We start from the raw sequence: 18,212 nt of genomic DNA on the forward strand, positions 1-18,212 counted from the left end.
AATTCCTATTCATTCCTTGACAGGAGATAGGGAGTCCATTCCCTGACCTTTGCCAAGCCACTTTTGAGTCCTTGACTTCTGTCTGCCACTGCAGGAACCTCACAGCCTTGCTTGGCCTCTTTTTGGAGCGATGGCCTAAAATCTTGTCCTTATATTCGAACCCCAAGATTTCTTCTCCATCTCCCCCACGGCTAGGAGGTCTTTAGCACAGGCCCAGTGAGATGTATGAGAAAGAAACCTGGCAAAAAGTTTAAATTAACTCTAGTGGTTGTGCCAACTCCTGCAGAAGGAGCGTGCCAAGATCCAAAGATGGCTGCTCACCAGCATTTGGCAAGGCGGTGACGTCTTGTCACCGCTCTCCTGGAGCACTGTGGCCCACACAGGTACAAGGACCAGCTGGCTGGGGCACGATGCAAAGCAGGGTGGGAAAGCAGAGGGAAGAGTGCCAGACTTTTCCCAAACGAAGTCACAGCCCTGTTTCTTCAAATCATCTACTCAAATGTGACATTACTCCTGATTGCCAACAGAATCAAGCCTCCACAGCTACTCACCAGTTACACTGATGTGTCACATGGTTCAAGCTTCCCTGTCTGGGTAGCCCGGTCTGTGCTGGTAATAAAGAGGGTACATAAACCCTCAGCAAAGGAGAAAACAACTCACTTTCAGTGAAGCTTACTCCTGCCACAGAAAGCTGCAAGAGTGCTCTGGAGTAAGTGCTGACTGTTGGGAAGGTGCCTAGAGCTGGAGGGAAAAAAACCCCAACATAAAATAGGAAGTCTGTTTTTACATTTAATTCCTCCTGAGTCCAGAGCAGCAGAATTTTATATTTTCATTATAAATAAGCTATAAAGCATCTACATAGTGGAATCCATATTCCCAGATGGGAACAACCTACAGGTCCACTCTAGTCAACCTTCTCTTTGAAAATACTACCATGTTCAGAGGTCTGTGAACAGTTCATGGGCCCTTTTGTCACACTCCATGTTATTCATAGCCCAGTACCACTCTGCTGTCTTCTCTCACACACAGAGGATGTGGCCAGACCTTTGATTTCAGAGACTGCTGCAGGGCATCAATTCTCCATCCAGATCATGCACATGCATTGTACTCATGCTCCTTTACCTCTCTGAATTTTTTTCCATTGCCAAAGATTTCCAAGCCCTTCCAGTGCCTCCCCTTGTTTACAAAATGCAGGGATCTTGTGCTGCTCTGTAGTTGTTGGACACATTGCACTTGTCTGCAGTTTTACACAGGTGAGTATTCACTGCAACTTCCTACACCAGATGGAGATTGGTGCTGTGGCACAGCTTTGTCCTGAAATGGGTGTTAAGTTTGGTATCAGGCTTGGTGATGGCAAAATGATGTTGTCCATCACCCCAGTATGGTATTTGCATATTAAAAGTACATTTGAATAAAGAGGTTCAAGAGACATTTTATTAGAGCAGCCACAGAAAAGTAAAAAGTCATGTTCCTCTTCAGACACAGTCCAAGGCTTCTATACAGTTGCCATTAAAGTGGTATTTCTTCTTCCTCTGTCCATTAGTCTCCAGCAAAAATACAACTGCAGGTATATTTCCAAAGGACAACATGTTTCTTCTGCCATTTCCAAACTCCAAGGAAAATTATGTTTCTGAGATTAGTTATACAAAAAAAAGGAAACTTGAATTTCATGTGCAAGTGCAAACTTAAACCAAGCAAACTGTTATTTGTATTTTATTTGCTCTATAAAAAGTCTAGGAATACAAAGAACTTTTAACTGAATATAAAATTCGACATTTTCCTTCTAGGTGTTCATAGAAATACTAGTTTAGTAGAAAATAAATATAAAATTTGCAAAATACCTTAATTTGGTTTTGTTAAGAAGCCGTCTCGTTATGAAAAAGATGGGGGAAAGGGTGAACAAGTTCCTCTTTATTTCAAGCTTGCTGCTTTAATTCCATGTTGCAAATGTAACAACAAACAAAATTCTAAGGAATGCAAAAAGTTTCTGTGCCTACAAAAGTCTTTATAATACCACCCTGAGCTGAAGAATAATGGCACTGACATGAAAGGATTTTCATTTCTAAGAAATACCTGGCTAAATCAGAGCTCAGGAATACTTGTATTCCATGCTCTTCTGCAGGGCTGATTTAGTACAGACCTACTAACCTGAAATGTGCTTCCTCCCTGGGAGACTGAGCTGCAGCAGCTCAGGGCACCCCAGGTGAGACAGTGGGCTGCAGACAGGGTGTACAGCAGCTTTAGGTGAAAGAGGAGGATCTGCATTAATCAGAGTGTTCCAGGTATAATGCTGCATTCCATACACTCTTCCTGGCTCATAAGGATGGACTGCAGTCTTCACTAACTACAATCAGTACAAAATTTTGAAAAAATTCTCCACTTAAAAAAGGCAAACCCCATGTTTAATACCTACAGAGCATTAAGGTACAAACAAAATTGCAGCTGCCCTGGTTCTTTATCAGTGCATCTTTCTGAGACTTGTATCCTAAAGGTTCATTTTTCCAAGTGGCATAATTTTGGCACAGGATGAGGTCAGTGAACTCCCAGATTATGTACTGCCTATCCCTCCTGCAGCATTACAGGGATATGCAGATGCTCAGCACCTCAGAAATCCAGGCTTGCTGTACAGCTAAAACAAATGTGCAGAGCATGAATATTACTATTACCAGAGAATTAAAAAAATCTGTCTGCATTCAAAGTAAAAATAAAACTGGGAAATTTCAAAATTTCCTGAGGTGCTCTTTTTGATCAACTAGAACTTTGGCTTCATTTCAATTTAGGCATTTCTTTTATAGTACAATGCAAAATACAAACTACATTGTGAAGAATATAAAAGCTTTTTTTTCCAGACGGGAATGCCAGAACATATCCATTGTTTTTTTTTCTCAAGCATATTCTTTAGCAAGTATGATTTTATGAAGAAGTTAATCATCAGTAGAGCTGTATTCTCCAATGGAAAGGGGGGCTTCTGGTTTTGATTTTTTTCCTAATATAAATTACATAATCCTAGAATTTTCCAATCTTAAAGTTCTCTAGTTCTACTTGTAATTTCCCATTCTTTTTTACAAAAAAAATTCAATAATGCCCTTTATCATAACTCATAGTGGAAGTGTCTACTCATGGTAAACTATATAACTGGGTCCACTCTAGCCTGAATGGTAGTTACATATTTTTTCATGAATTGTGTACTTATGCAGGTTTTGAAATAAAATATATTGGCACTGGTGGATGAGAAAGCACAACTGAAATGACATTCTATAAAATCATCAGCTCTGGGAAGATGTTGAAAAGGCAAAGTTTGCTCATGTGTCAGAGTAAAAGAACTGATGGTGAAGAAGTGATCAGAAGGAAGGTTTAAAATGAGAAGGGAAAAAAGGAAGTTTTCCCACAGAAAGAATAATTAAACTGAACTCATTGTGAACAGACACAGTGGAACCCAAGAGGGTAACTGAACTATACACAGCTGGCATTCCAGACATATACTCAGCTTGAAAAAGCTGCTTTAGAAGTCAGGGAATTCAAAGGTATGTGTCTCACAACAGAGTTTTTTTAGGCATCTTCCTCAAAAAGATACAGAGCTAGATACTTCTTCTTAATATGCATTTTTGTTAATAATCTCTTCAATCTAAACTATAAAACGTGCTGTGCAACATGACTGAACAAACATTGCTGTAAGAAGTATTTCCCCCTTGTTTGAGTAATTTGAATTTGTAAGCTAATGTAAGTTTTTGTATTAAATAATGTACTGTGTGCAATTTTCTTTCTTGTAAAGCACTTTGAAGCTTTCAAAGGGCACTCTAGGTTCATAAATAATGTGGTGTTCTTTGCCAGAACTGTAGGGCATTTCTCATAAGTTCTGAATCTTCTTTGCCAGAATTGCAACATGTTACATGCCAAATCCTGCACACAAATGTTCTACATGGGGCAAATACACATTGGTAAAGACCAGAGGAATGGCATTCCTGGATTTCTTAGAAAGAGGGGGAAAGGGAAAGAAGTGGGAAGGACTAATGAGGGAGGGGAGAGAAAAAAGTCTGTGCATCATTTAAAAAAATTATAAACAACAAAAAAACCCCTCCACTCCCAAAACAACCCATAACTTGCACTTAATTATTTTCAGAAACTAAGCTGCTGCACACAGTACAAACTCACAGGTACCCAGAGGTGGGTCTTCACTTTTCCTTCAGTTGTGGAAACTAGGCCTTTATTTCTTTAACAGCTGAAGATTCTGCAATGGCAGATGTTTGTAAGGGTCAGAATACCTGCAATCCCTGCTCCTGTCAGCACTTACTAAATGGAGAGGCTGAGAGCCAGGAAAAGCAGCACAGCCAGGATCACCACTATTTAATAGGCTGTGAAAATGAATCCCCTTCTTCAGGCAAAATTGGCATTTCTTGTGCCCAATGCTACAGGGAATAAACCAAGGCCAATGTTTATAAAGAGTGAACTCTGGCCTCTTTGCAACCTCTGCCACAGACAAGGAGGCTCCTACTTCTGGAGCTTGGGGGAGAAGGAGAGTAAAGCAGCAAGATACAGAAATTCCAGGCATTTGGCCACAAAGGTTACACTGCTGAAGGATATCAGGACTTTAATGTGTCTTTGGTTACCATTTTCTTGATTAAGCACAAACAAGTAATAGCAATATTCATCTACAGTTTGGAATGAATTGCTGAAGTAATTAAAAAATTTTACCATTCCCTGCCCTTCACTGAATTTCCAGAAAATGGTGACAACAATTATTAATCACCCACCAAAAACGAACTAGTTGAAAAGTCACTAAAATCTACTTAGACCTAATCAGGCCTTAAGCACCAGGATTTGATAAACATTTACAAAATAAACTGATGTTAAAATTGAACTCCACATTCTGCAACACTAAATGAACGTTTTACTATCTGATTTCTTTTGAGGTGGCAAGAAACTACAGTAAAATCCTTGCTGTTGCCAGAATTGCCCTGCTTAGAGAAAAACACCCTGTGGGTTACCATTTGCTGCCATGATTTACAGAGATATGGTCTATAGTCTGTATCAGTTTCATGGGGAAACTTTGAAGGTGAAAAGCTTTCTGCAGAGTTTGCAGATTTCTGCATTAGTGTCTGTGTTGTTGCAAAGAGGATCAAGTGGTGCTGTGTCACAAGCTTTTCAAGGAAGTTAGCACATTTCTTCAGGTTCATCTCCTGCAAGGTAAGACTCTCCCCTCCATTGCTTCTGTCTATCCAATAAAAAGCTGATAAACTGTCTAAAAGCAAAACACAGAGCGAGGGGTGAGCACAGAACAGGTTTTCTAGAGAGTAGAGAGTGAGGAGTAACTGAGTGCTACTAGTGCAGCTCACAAGGAAAAGCCTTCCCAGGCACTGCTTTATCATTTCTTCAGTCCCTTGTGGCAGTCTGTTCTCAAGAATGGTGACCAGCCGGAGCATATCGAAATGGTAATCTGTGTCAACAAACATGACTTCTACTCCCAGTCCTCCTTCTGCTTTGGGAATGATGCAGCGGGCTATGAGGTGATAAAGCATTTCTGTTTTTCCTGTCCCTTCTGGGCCATGGAATTCAATAACATCTCCTGTTCAAAAACAAAGCAGCACGTTGTCAGGTAAGAGCATTTACAGCCCACAGTTGGTTTTCAGTGCTTCCTGAACCAATACTCACTATTCCAAAAATTGGGGAAAGCATTTTATTTGACATTCATAAAACTGTTTAAGTCCTGGTCAGCATCTACAAAAGATATTTCAGTTTTCAAGAAAGGCCTCTATAGTGAAGTTAATCAACTGTAAACAAAGGTTGAAAACCTCTGTCAGCACCATCTAGGAGACTCCCATCACTAAAAGGTTGGAAAGTGGATTTCATCTGTATCATTACTGGCAGATGGAGGCAGAAGAGGAAGCTGCTACACAAAAGTGGCTATGAAACCATCTACACTTATGCACACAAGTAAGAAGTAACAAAGTAGAAGACAAGACCAAAAATATTTGACATATTAGAGGTCATTTCACATAGATGTCACATGCTGCATATCACAAGATTCCAACAGGAATCTGTGACTGGTGAAGAGAACATAAATAAGTTATTTGGCACTTACATTCTACTGTAGTGATAATAATGTGAAACTCCCTTTTGACAAGGGAGACTCAGGGATTCCTTCAACTCTAGGAAACGCCTCTGTCTGGAGCAAAGGATCTCTGTTCATAAAAGGATTCAGCCTAATTACCTCATCCATGTGGGTCATAAAATATATATCATAAAAATTTAAAATGTTAATTAAAAACAGCATTATGCTTCATTAGGAAATGAGTTCTTTTGTTGGATGTGAATGCAAGATACTCTAAAGCCTTATCCGAAGTCTTCTGATGTCTTGTATCAGAGCAAGACTCTAGAAAAAATTAATTTATTAGCTGCTCTTTATAAATTTCTAATTTTAGGAACTGGATTATTTATTTATGACATTTTGCATTTTATAGACAGAAGGGTAACTACATGCAGTATGTAGAATCACACAACTGTAATTGCAGGAAGGTGAGAAATTTCCACAGCCTTGGCAAGTGCAAATGGCATAACAGCTTTCCATAGGGGGATGCAAGAGTAGAGAATTAACTGCAACTTTCCTTAAACATGTTTGTGCCTGCCTGAGTTAACAGGGTTTTTCAAGACACTGCTCAACTCTGAGAGGATGTCCTCATTCACAAGTGCCTACAACATCAAGATGCAGTTTGAGATGAGGGGAGGGGGATGGCAGGGAAAAAAATCAAGCTCTTCTCCCTTTGCAAGTGTTAAAAGCAATTTACACCTGATGTTCCAAGTCTGTCCATTTCAGTGACACTCAGAAATACCATTTCTATGAATTTGTGATACTTTGAAATTTATTAAAAAGTCTGATTGCCTCCCAAGCCCTACTAAGCAGTTCTGAATGGCTCTCTCACTTCTGAGATGAAAGATAACTCCACCTTCTGGGACATAATTATGTTTTTATTTTCTCTTCCCGTCCAGAGGTCGCAGTGCCCAACTCTGGCATTTGCAGCCAGTGGCTCTGCTGTCACACAGCCTGAGCCAGAGACATAACCACACCCTGGCAGGGTGAGATACCAGCTTGGAAAAGCTCCTCCTAAAAGTGCTGGGTAGGTCATTCCCTCATATTTTGTCTCTTGAAATATTTTACAACAATTGCGTAAGGCAGCTCTTGATAAAGAACGAAGTTTATCTCTTGCCACTGGCTGTGGCACAAAACTTCTGCCACCCTGAGTGGCATTTCTGAATCCAAACCAGTAACTGAGTGGGACCAACAGGCAATAGACTGCTTCACCTGCCTTTACAGCAAAATATGACCTGCTGAATTCAAAAATTATTCTGGGAAATAAATGCTTCACTTTTTCCATCTGAAGACATTCTAGCAGGATGTCTGTGCTACAGAATGACACTGGATGAGGTTTTTTAATTGGTAGAACCAGTAAAACTTATTTAAATAAAAATTCTAAGTTGAATGACAAAAATAATTCTCAAGGTTTCTGTGGTGGTGGTTTATAAATGTGAACAGCAAGACAGCCAAGCACCCCTCAAAGTTTGTTCAACATTGCTGAAAGAGATACACAGCTGCCTTGTAGTTTGACCAAGACACTTGAGTTACTCTGAAAACAGTAACAGCTCAGACTGTAAGAAAACCTCAAGAGAGCTGGGGGGTTTCTGTGCCTTCCTGATTATCCAAGAGGCTGCCCACAAGAAGAACGGGTGCAAAACAGGAGCCATTTATAGCAACATCTATAAATGTAGGGTTTCATTGAATTAACAACCAGGCTGTTACAGTAAGATAAGAGGGGAAATTCATTGCTCTGGATCAGAGATGACAAACCATGACACAGCAAAGGAGGAAATGAGGCCAGCAACATTTTCAAGAAGCCTCTGACATGCTGACAATAGGTCACAGAAGAAACTGAGTGATCAGGACTAGCATCATCCATTAATGTCAAAACAACTTTGAAAGGAGGATTAGTAAAAAGATCCTGTCACAGGACAAGAACAGTCTGAGAGGCAGAGCAGGAACAGCAATTTAACATTGAAAAAAGTCAATGGGAATTTTTTCTATTAGTATTGGTGTTGGCAGACATTAAACATAACAGTAGATGAATGTTCCATTAGCTTGGCAAAACATGTAGAAGACAAACTAATTGGGTTAATAAAGACTTAAGTTTGTGAAGATTTAACAGATGGAGATGGATGAGCAGGGTGATTTCACAGGAAATTCAGCAATGGTGAATTCAAGAGTTAGGTTTTAAGGATTTCCCCAACACATTGCCTGGCTCAGGGCAGTCTGAACTGCCCCATTATGGGCAGACTAAAGAGAACAACATTCCACTCCTATGAATGGGCAGGCAGGTTAAATTAAATGATGCTGAAGAAATGTGACTATTTATCTAAGATTAATATATTTTCAGCTGAAACACTGTGCTCAGTCCTGGTCATCAGTTTGGTGTCATGTCTTGAATGAGAAGAGCCTTATTTTTGTCTGTAATCAGTCCACCAGCAAATGCTGGTTAAACTATTTTTTGACACTGCAGATACAAACAGGCTGTTGGAATTCTCAGCAATAACTTTGTGTGCTCCACATTGTAGGCTACCTTGAAGTTCCTGGGCTGGTCATTTACAGTACAGTGCAGAAGCTGTCACTAATATTTACACCATTTGTAAGGGAAGTAGGAAGGCCTAATATTTACTCCACATTAATGTTGGGTGTCATGCAATTGGTGAACATCAGAGCCTGACACTGACACCCACACCTTCATGCCAGTGGCACAGGGGAAATATGGCCAGCAATAGTGGAAGATTATTTAATGCTTGTGTCACTTTTGTTCCATTCCAGAAGAGCTTAAATGGTATGTAATTAATGTACTTATGTGCTCTTAAATATGCAAGTCCATCATAATTAGAAGCAGTGGTTAGAATATCACATTAATACCTATATTACCTGTCCCTATTTTACAGTACCCTGACATGCAAGTCATAAACACTTCACTAAAATGCAACCTTTGGATAATTTATTGAAATTTTATATATTTGTTTGGTTTAAATTCCATCAGAAAAAAAAAAAAAAAAGAGTAATTTAGGTCTTTGCATTGCTTTAATCACAGCATTTTAGATTAAGAGCTGTTCAGTATTGACTTCATAGGCAACACATTACAGAATTCCACAGTGACACACTAAAAGTCAAGTTCATGACAAATGGAGAGGTAGGCCTTCAACAGGGATTTAAGACTGAATAATGAGAACACACATCAAAATAACACATGGGCTCACATGAATACTGTGGTATTAAAAGACAAAGCAAAAAAGTAATAAAAGGTGAAGTCCATTTATATATATACAGCTAAAGAGCTGTGCTAATATGTTAGGCAGCTTCATTAATGTCAGCCAAAGAGCATGACCAATATGGGTAATAATTGATACCATTTGTTGGAAGCAGAAGAAAAATACAAGTGCTTCAAAAGTTCAATGACTCTGTTGGCACAGAGAAACCAGTGATGAATTTTAGGTTTCCAGCCATCTTAAAATTGAGGTTCTGGAATAGTCTTTAGACAGACATGAACAACCTATAAAGCTTTAAGAGCAAAGCAGATAATTGGACATGAAAGTATGCAATGCTATGGACTGCAGCAAGGACAGTTAGAGATCCCTAAGAAAACATCTTAAAATCTGTTTGACCACTACATAACCAGTTCAGTCTCAAACATTTGTTGTGTGTAAAGTTGACTAAAAAAATACCAAACATCCAGACTAAAAGATCATTTAATATTTATGTTTTGAAAATATACAGTAATATCTCACCTTCTAAAAAAATAAGAATTTGAGAGCCTTTTTAACCATACACCAATTTCATTCCTGGCCCTTAATGCTTCCAATGAGTAACACAGCAGTTCAGAAATTAGAGTATTCAAATATTATTCTGTGCTCTACTTGCAGTGGTTTAGTATTTCTCTGCCCTTTATCATTGTTATGTCACACTGGAAACTTTCAGGGCAGGAACCATGTACTGCTAAAGCCCACATGTTCTCCAGTGCTGCAAAACAATACACAAGGGGTCTCACAGTCACTGTGTTTGAAGACTGAGCATCATCTCTCATCCAATTATCCTGATTCTTTTTACTGCTTTTTCTGAACCTTCCGTATTTGTGGGAATTCAAACTGCAGACAAGTGTGCTGCTAACTGAAGCCACATACCTGCCCTCTATGAAATCCACTCACTCATACATAAATTCCACAACAGTAGTACCTCACCACTGATCCTTACAGTCTGCCACTCATATGCCTTTTTCCATATATATATATTTTAGTCTTGTGTAATCAGAGTTGTCTCTTCCATCCTGAAATTCATGAAATTTCACACCATCTGGAAAATCAGTCTGACTTCCTGAATAGTGTGTTAATTGATGTTTAGTTCACTAATTTCTTACATTAAAATATCCAACCTCAGTCTTAAAATTTCTTGTACTGATGTCATTGAAAGGTTTCTCCAATGTGACATTCTCCCTCATTCACTGAAGGTCTCTATGAGTCATGTTGATACTGACATTGCGAACTCATTCAACTAATTAGTACCTATGTCCATAATGGAACTGTTTATGAAGTTCTATCTAAGCATACTTAGGATTTTTCAGGTCAAGACTGAATGGTTTGATGACTTGGCTTCACTGAAAAACAGTTTGCTCATGCCCCTTATCCTAACTTACCCAGACCACTCTGTATCACTGAACTGTTTGCTATTTACTGAACCTCATGGTTCTTTCCCAATTTCTGCAGTTAGGACTTTGTGGTGGTTGTCTCAACCACTGATTGAAAAAAACAAACAAAGAGGTTTAATGACAGACTCTAGAACAAATTGCTGGAAAACTACTGACACTGACCAACATGCTTGGTATTTACTCACCTGCACTTATGTCTTGATATGCATAAAATAGATTTTAAAGCTTATTTAATAATATCTGTAAGAGTGACATTGCATTATTCCATTTTATCTAGTTTGCATTGAACTACAGCAACAATTAAAATTCTGATCTAGGGAAAAATAATTTACTTGTATGCTTGTCTCTGAGAATACTTTTACATGAACATTTTTCCATAAATGGGATAAAGACACATTTTTACCATGAACAGGAGATCCTTCCTCAGCAAACAGACAAGGTTCGAGATTCTTCAGAGAACTTCTGCCCTCAAGTCGTGCAAGCAGCTTTTAAAGACAAGACAAAGAGCCATGCTGTTAACTTAAAGTAATGGACCTCAGGAAAGAAATTTAAAGGATTCTAAGAACTGACAGTTTTCTGTGACAGTCCTATTGAAATATTAGCCTGATTTTAAAAATGTTTTCATAAATACATATGGAAATGTGCAATCTGGACTACAGCACAGAAGGTCCCACCCTTACAAACAATGAGCACACAGATCCAGTGGCTATGGGGAGGAACAAAGTTTAAAAAGCAAAGGCTGCTCAGGGACATTAGTGAGAGGAATCACCTCTGGTACACAGCAGTGCTGCCATTCCAAAGAACAAAGGGAAAGAACATCATTTGTATCAACCATCACCTCCAAAAAAAAATACTGTCAGAGAGGTGAAACCTTACCCATCATCAATCCCCTGAGCCAGCCTCTCTGAGCATTTATAAGCAAAACCATGAGCATTTCACCTGAAATGTTACACAGGACTCCTCTGGGCTACAATCCTATTATATCATAGTTACTTGTTCAAACAGAGTATGGATTAAGAATGTTCAAAAGTAATTAGTCACCAGTGACTCTGCAAGAACCTTTCTAAAGCAAGCTTGAATTTGTTAAGCAAGTTCTCCAAAGCCCCTCATAAAGTAAGTCCTTTGTAAAACTAATTACTTCAAGGATCATGGACAGTTTCTTAAATTGAGAAGTATTTGCATAGCAAGTAGACAGGTATTCACAAAACTTGTGTTGTTAGTAGTTCTGGCACACTGTGTAAAGAAAGAATGAACATTTTCCCTTTTTCCCTATTACTCCTTACATATATTAGCACACATGGGAAAGGACATTATTGGGATGCTAAGTGTCACCAGAGCACCGACCCTGGTGCCAAATACTACATTCTCTAAGACACCCAGCTGTCATTTAAAGATCTGAACAAAAATCCTGTTCAGTTTTATCCCATTCTCAAGACCAAAAGAGTAATGAGCACACACCTTCAAACAACTGCTGCTTTCTCTTGTTTTTCTCCTTGTCACATCCATGAGCAACATATGCTCTGAATGATCTTAAAAGTTCCTTGAACAGCTCTGTGTGTGTGTGTTTACCTTTAACAGTAAAATAAAACTCCGTTAAATGGCCCTGAATTTACTTCAAGTGGTCACAATGGGAATCTAAGTGTGACATTTTCATTGACATTTTAAGAGTCCCTTCCATTAACAAAATGTCAATGTGTTTGCCTTGGCCTCTTCACACGTATCCAGGAGTTTTCTGACTCGTCCTCTGAAGGGCCAAAAAAACCACTCGAACTGACCTTGCTCTGGATCATCAGATCCTCCCATTACACTTCACACATCTGTGCACATTGTGCACAAAAAACACATAGTGAACTCCTGGGAACCAGCAGGGTTCCATGACTGGGACAAATCAAAAATCCAGATGGACATATGTACATAAGAACAGAGGAATGTAACTTGGGGCACGTAAACCAGCAGCTCTCAACTACCAAGAGGGCCTCAGCAGACCCTACATGTGCAAGGAGAGACTGTACCCATTGGGGAGAAGAACCAGGAATCTCTCACCCCTTCATCAGCAGTGGAAGTTGAGGGAAAGAGGAAAACCACCACAGGCTGCTGCTTTCCGATGCTCTTCACTTCCCAGCAGAGGAAGCAGCGCTGCAGCACACAGGGATAATGGGGCTCAGTGATGGGCAATGCCAGGACCAGCAGTCACAACTGCTGCTGGCCTAAACACGCTGCTGCAGCCTCCTGCTCCTCACTTGTACATTAACAAATATATCCTCTGCAGTTTATTTTTTCTGGAACAGTGAGCCCCTGTCTCCTCTTAGACTATAAACTCTTTAAGTTTACTGGGAGAGCACTGGAAACACACAGCAAATTGATCGCTATCATTTAAATATGAATCTGCCGTTATTTAAATGTCAAGTTTATATATTAATTTTAAATAACTACAGGTGCTTTCTCTGAGCACTGCTCATGTAGGTAATTTATGGTAATTTGCTGATGATAGTGCACCTGTGTTTTTATCAGGCTTGTATTTACTTCCGAGTTCTGAAGCAGAATCTCCAAAGGCACTTGCCTCATTAGTGCCATGCTGGGAGCAACGGGGTTCCTGGCAGAAACAGCCAACAATTTCCCTTCAACTCTCACAAAGGTTTGTCCACACTGCAGCAGAAGTGATGGAAGCAAAGCTGAGATGAGACACGACACAGGCATCCCTCACCTCTGCCCACACTGCAGACAGGACAGCACTGGCTGTTCCAAATGGAGCAAGAGCCACCTTGGCTCTGTTCTAGGGGAGCCCTTCCTTCCCATTTTGCCTCCTCAGATGTTCTTCTGGAAAATGAGAGTAGGAGAAATCTACAGCATGTAAAGGGTAGTCTGGAGGGTGGATGTCAGGTGTCCCAAGCTTTGTCACAGTGTACAGAACACAGCAGAGAACTTAGGAAACAGCAGAGATCTTAGGAAAAAATCCCAAGTCAATTTCAAATCCCATATTAGAGACTTGAGATTCTATAATTAAAGTGTAGGTGCTTATTTCTTCCTCCATAAGCCTCTCTTCATCTTTTTTTTTTTTTTTTTTTTTTACACAAAACATCACCCTTCAGCAACTTGCTAGTGGTAGCACCTCACTCTTAGATGTTCAAAATGCAAACTGCAATAATAATGCCAGCAAGAAACTGCACAGATGTGCAGTTACATGTAGAGAACAAGCTGTACAGCTAAAGTTCAGCAGCAGCTGGGTTAAATGTCACTAATGACAAAGCTGATGGGACTCAAATATTTCAGCTATGCCTTCTATAATTTATCATCCTTTTAATAAACAAATATGCATATGGACAGTCCCACTAATACATGACACGCTCGTACTCTGCTGGTTTCAACAGAGCTGTGCATCAATGGAAGCACACAAGTAGGTCTTGACAGGAATGAGAGATTACTTCATTAAAATGTTAAAGAAATTCAAATTAAATACTCCAGCTCTGGTAGAGGCTGTGAGCTAACCTACAGGCTATTTACACACACAAACCTATCTCGAGTACTAGACAAAATTTAATTCTCAACCACTATAACCACTCTGACTGAGCTTTTGTAAACTTTGGGCATGAAGACATATGCAAGCTATTTATCATTACTTTTATTGTGATATACCAAAGGTGTTTTGCAAGAAGTTCTAATTTGCTCTATTAATTACATTCAATAATAAAAGCACAATACTGCGGTCTCAGTGTAACTCAGTAAAATCTGACTTTATGCATGAGACTATTTAAAGAAGTATTGTTTTAAATTAAGTGTTTTCCCATTTTTTGTCTGGACACTGTATTCATACATTGACTTTTCTTAACCCATTGGTTGTCAGCTCCTCCCTTGTTCCAGGTTGGATATCCATCCACTGCAGGCAGCTGATGCCATGTGCATTCCCTGTTGGCACCACTCATGTGGACAAATAAATGCATTTATCCCTTGGACAAGAAGCACAGCTCATCTCTTTAATTCCTGTCTATTTGCTAAGAGTGGGCATCAGGTACTAATTTTATTTTTTTTTTAAGTGTCAAAAGGGCTTAAAAGTACAAGTCTCACTAAAAACCACACAGAATTTTAACAATAAATAAATATTATCACACTTTTCTCTTTCATGTGAACAATTCAGCATATTCTGGTATAGTTACATGCAGATCTCCAAGTAATTAAGTTGCTGACTGCAAATGGAAGTTTCTACTAAATAAAACATCCAGAAATGAAAAAAAAAAAAAAAAAAAAGACTAATAATACAGCAGAACAAAATTGAAACTCAAGCCTCTTTTCTCCTAAGAGGAGGAAAGCAATTCCACGTTATGTTTATTTATAAAATCATCAATTTGGAAGATGCCTCTAATATAACTAAGTAGCCTTTAAATGAAACCTTCCTTAGAGGTCTTCTTCCTTAGGCATCCCCTGAAACGCTGAGGAGGGCAGCGCGAAGGGAATATTTATAATATTTATAAAATTTATAAAGGAATTATCGAGACACCTGAACCAACCTCCCCCCCTGCTGCAAGAAGCGCCCATGGCAGGAGCCCACCCGCATCTCGACACAGAGCCAGGGGAGCCCGATCCCTCCCGGATCCGGGGAAATCCAGCGGGAAAGCCGCGGGGCGGAACCCCCTCCCTCACGCACCGCCCCCTCAGGAGGCCCCGCGGGGATAGGGAGGGGAGGGGAGCCTCGGCGCTCCTCTTCCCCCCGGCTGCGGCCTCGCCCGGGCCTCCCCACCCGTGTGCCCGGGCCCGGGGTGAGGGAGCGGGCGGGGGCCGATGCTCACCTGCGTGCCCGACTCCGCCCCGCCGAACGCGTCACCCATGGCGGCCCCGCGCCCGCCGCCCCGCAGCGCCCCCGCCCGGCCGCGCCCTCTGCGCCTGCGCGGCTCCGCCCTCGGCAGCGCGGGGTGGAGCCTGCGGGCTGGGGAGCCGCGGGTTCGATTCCCGCCTCCGGATCAATTCACGGCCGGGAGAATCACGGAGCGAAATAGGTTGGAAAAGAGCTCTGGAGTAATCGAATACGACTTCTGATGGAACACTACCATGTCACGCCCAGTCTTTCCTTAAATACCTCCAGGGAAAGTGTCTCTATCACCCCCCTGGGCTGCCCATTCCAGTGTCTAATCACTTCTTCTGAGAATAAATTCTACCTGGTGTCCAACCTAAACCTCCCCTGGCGCAGCTTACAACCATGTCCTCCTCCTGTCCTGTCCCGAGTTACCTGAGAGAAGAACCTGACCCTGACCCGGAGACAAGCTGTTTATTTATTTTAAGGACTTGTCTTTGTATAGGTGTGTGTGTTTTTTTCTGCTCCTGCTGGGAAGGGGCAGCTGGCTGTGCTGGTGTGACTCAGGGGATGCTCCTTGGTGACACTGTGACTCAAGGGAAGCTCGTTCACGTGGCTGCGATTAAACCCTTGACGCCTGTGAAATTGCTCTTTACCAAAGCCAGCTATCAATTATGGCTTAAATTAAAAGGGGTCTAGAGTATTTTTAATAAGTCCCTGGAACGTGGTGCGGGATGCTCTGAGGCAGGAGCTGACGGTCAGCGGCTCGGTCAGCAGCAGGAGCTGCTCCTCCCAGACCTGTCCACTGCATTGTGCAACCCGGGCAGGCGAGAAGGATGGGCACAGGGAGAACGCAAACAGGAGAACCTGTTTGTTTCTTCCATCGGCTAAATGCAAAACCAGCAGGATAAGAATAGCAGCTCCCAGTATCTGCATATCAAAGAGCAGTGATGATATCATCCCTTGGGGTCTAGCGAGGTTATCCGTGATACTGCACGTCCTTAAGTTGGGAGGAAAACTGGTGGTGCAGTTCTCTGTTTCTTCAATGAAATCATGTTTGTCTATAAAAGAGAGTTTCTGCTAGCATGCACCACAACAGAAAATCTAACCTCAGATGCAAGGCATTAGCTTTGTTTTCTCTTTCAACCCTCTTTCAGCCCAAAATACACAGCTCCAATACAAAATACACTGTGCTGCCACTTTACTAACTCTAGATGGATGCCAGCAGATAGATTTAACCAACTCAAACCTCTAGTTTTGGTGTCCAGTTCCTAATGGTCACTCTGCACAGCCTGGGTAGTCTTTGTCCTTTTCTGTGTATGGATACACGTGCCAATTATCAGGAGCATGGTTCTCTGGTGAGAAAGACTTGGATGGCCATGGGGAGGGCACAAAAATGCAACTATAATATTTTTGGTTTCATTGTAATGAAGGAAGCTTCTGCTTTGCATTTTGGAAGAAGTCAACATAAGGGACAGACAACTTTAAGAGCTGTTTGTCTGAGTATTCTTACAGTACCTCAGCAGTCTGGGCCACGTTCCCTGGAAGAGTTTAAAGGCTTTGTTAATTAGCAGTGATTGCCCTTGAAGCTGACTGAGGAGCGACCTGACACAAGAGCAGAGTGGACTTGCTGTGATGACAAAGACACTACTCACTGCATCAACCACATGATTTTTTTTTTTTTAATATATAATTATAGGTTCTCTATTACTCTTGTCCTCTAATTAAAGATGTTGCACTAATTTTTAAAAAGTTATTGCTACTTCAATTTGGAGCCATAAAATATACAGCACAGATAAATACCAGTCGACTGAAGCCCATTCCTACCCCATCACTTACCATTGTGAGTGTCCCAGTAGAGTTCTGTGGGAGCTCTTCTACTGCATGGCTGAACACAGCTTGGGCATTACCATCTAATGCAAAATGAAGTATCACAGTTCAATGGAAATTGAGCAACAAATATTTGAGAGAGAGGGTAAAATCATAGAACTCATCTGAGCAGAAAAAAAACCCAAGCTGATATTAAGGGGTATTTAATAGCTTGAAATAGGGAACACATAATAATTAGAAATGTTAAATCAAATACACTGGTCATCTTCATAGGCAGATTGCACAGCAGCATCCTACCACATTTTGTAATATTTTATCAAATCTGTCTATCTAGTTCTCATAGTTCATCATGCATGGTAAACCTCTCCATTGACCTTACTTCTTTGGACAAAAGCAGTAACATAGGTAAGGAGAGAAGTTCTTTACCATTGGTTTCAGCAGACTAAGGATTTTAAATGCACCCTCTATTTTTTTGGGCTTCTGGTGGGATTATTTATTTATTTATTTATGACTCATTCTTCCATATTTTTCTGTCACGTTTCTGAGTGATAGTGGGCGATCCAGGAGTACAGGATCCCACCCACCCTTTACTCTTCCTTCTGGGACAGCAGAATCCTCCTTAAAGCTCCTGGTAGTGTCCAGGGTCTCCATGCCCCAGCACACCTGCTTCTACAGGCAGAAAATTAATGTTCCTTTGTTTGGCAAGAGGGGAGCCTGAGGGGGCCCCTGGAGCCACAGCACTGCTCGTGTAGCAATTCAGCAGCAGGAACCAAGATTTTCCTAATAGCAGAAAGATCAGACTCTAGGGGTGAGCATCTCTGTCTTTATAAAATGTGTATTCTGGAGAAAATTCCTCTTTCCTAATCTTGATTTAA

The 18,212-nt window shown here is 40.8% G+C and overlaps 1 protein-coding gene across 3 annotated transcripts; it reads right to left on the bottom strand.

Moving 5' to 3' along the window:
* Positions 1–1,412: 1,412 nt before the first annotated feature.
* On the bottom strand, positions 1,413–15,586 carry XRCC2 (X-ray repair cross complementing 2). 3 transcript variants are annotated; one of them, XR_013773640.1, is made up of 4 exons: positions 15,506–15,586; positions 11,128–11,209; positions 2,149–5,563; positions 1,413–1,610 (listed from the first exon to the last, which is right to left on the bottom strand). XR_013773640.1 is itself a non-coding variant. In XM_079300900.1 (3 exons), exons 1-3 carry the CDS (start codon positions 15,542–15,544, stop codon positions 4,848–4,850), a joined length of 837 nt encoding a protein of 278 aa, XP_079157026.1. In that variant the 5' UTR covers positions 15,545–15,586; the 3' UTR covers positions 1,413–4,847. The 3 variants fall into 3 exon arrangements, 1 of the variants encoding a protein (XP_079157026.1); XR_013773641.1 differs by having other exon boundaries at positions 1,413–1,630; XM_079300900.1 differs by having other exon boundaries at positions 1,413–5,563.
* Between the last annotated feature and the right edge of the window lie 2,626 nt (positions 15,587–18,212).

Source organism: Erithacus rubecula (genome assembly GCF_903797595.1).
Source record: "Erithacus rubecula genome assembly, chromosome: 3".
In the NCBI taxonomy this organism is placed as follows: Eukaryota; Metazoa; Chordata; class Aves; order Passeriformes; family Muscicapidae; genus Erithacus; species Erithacus rubecula.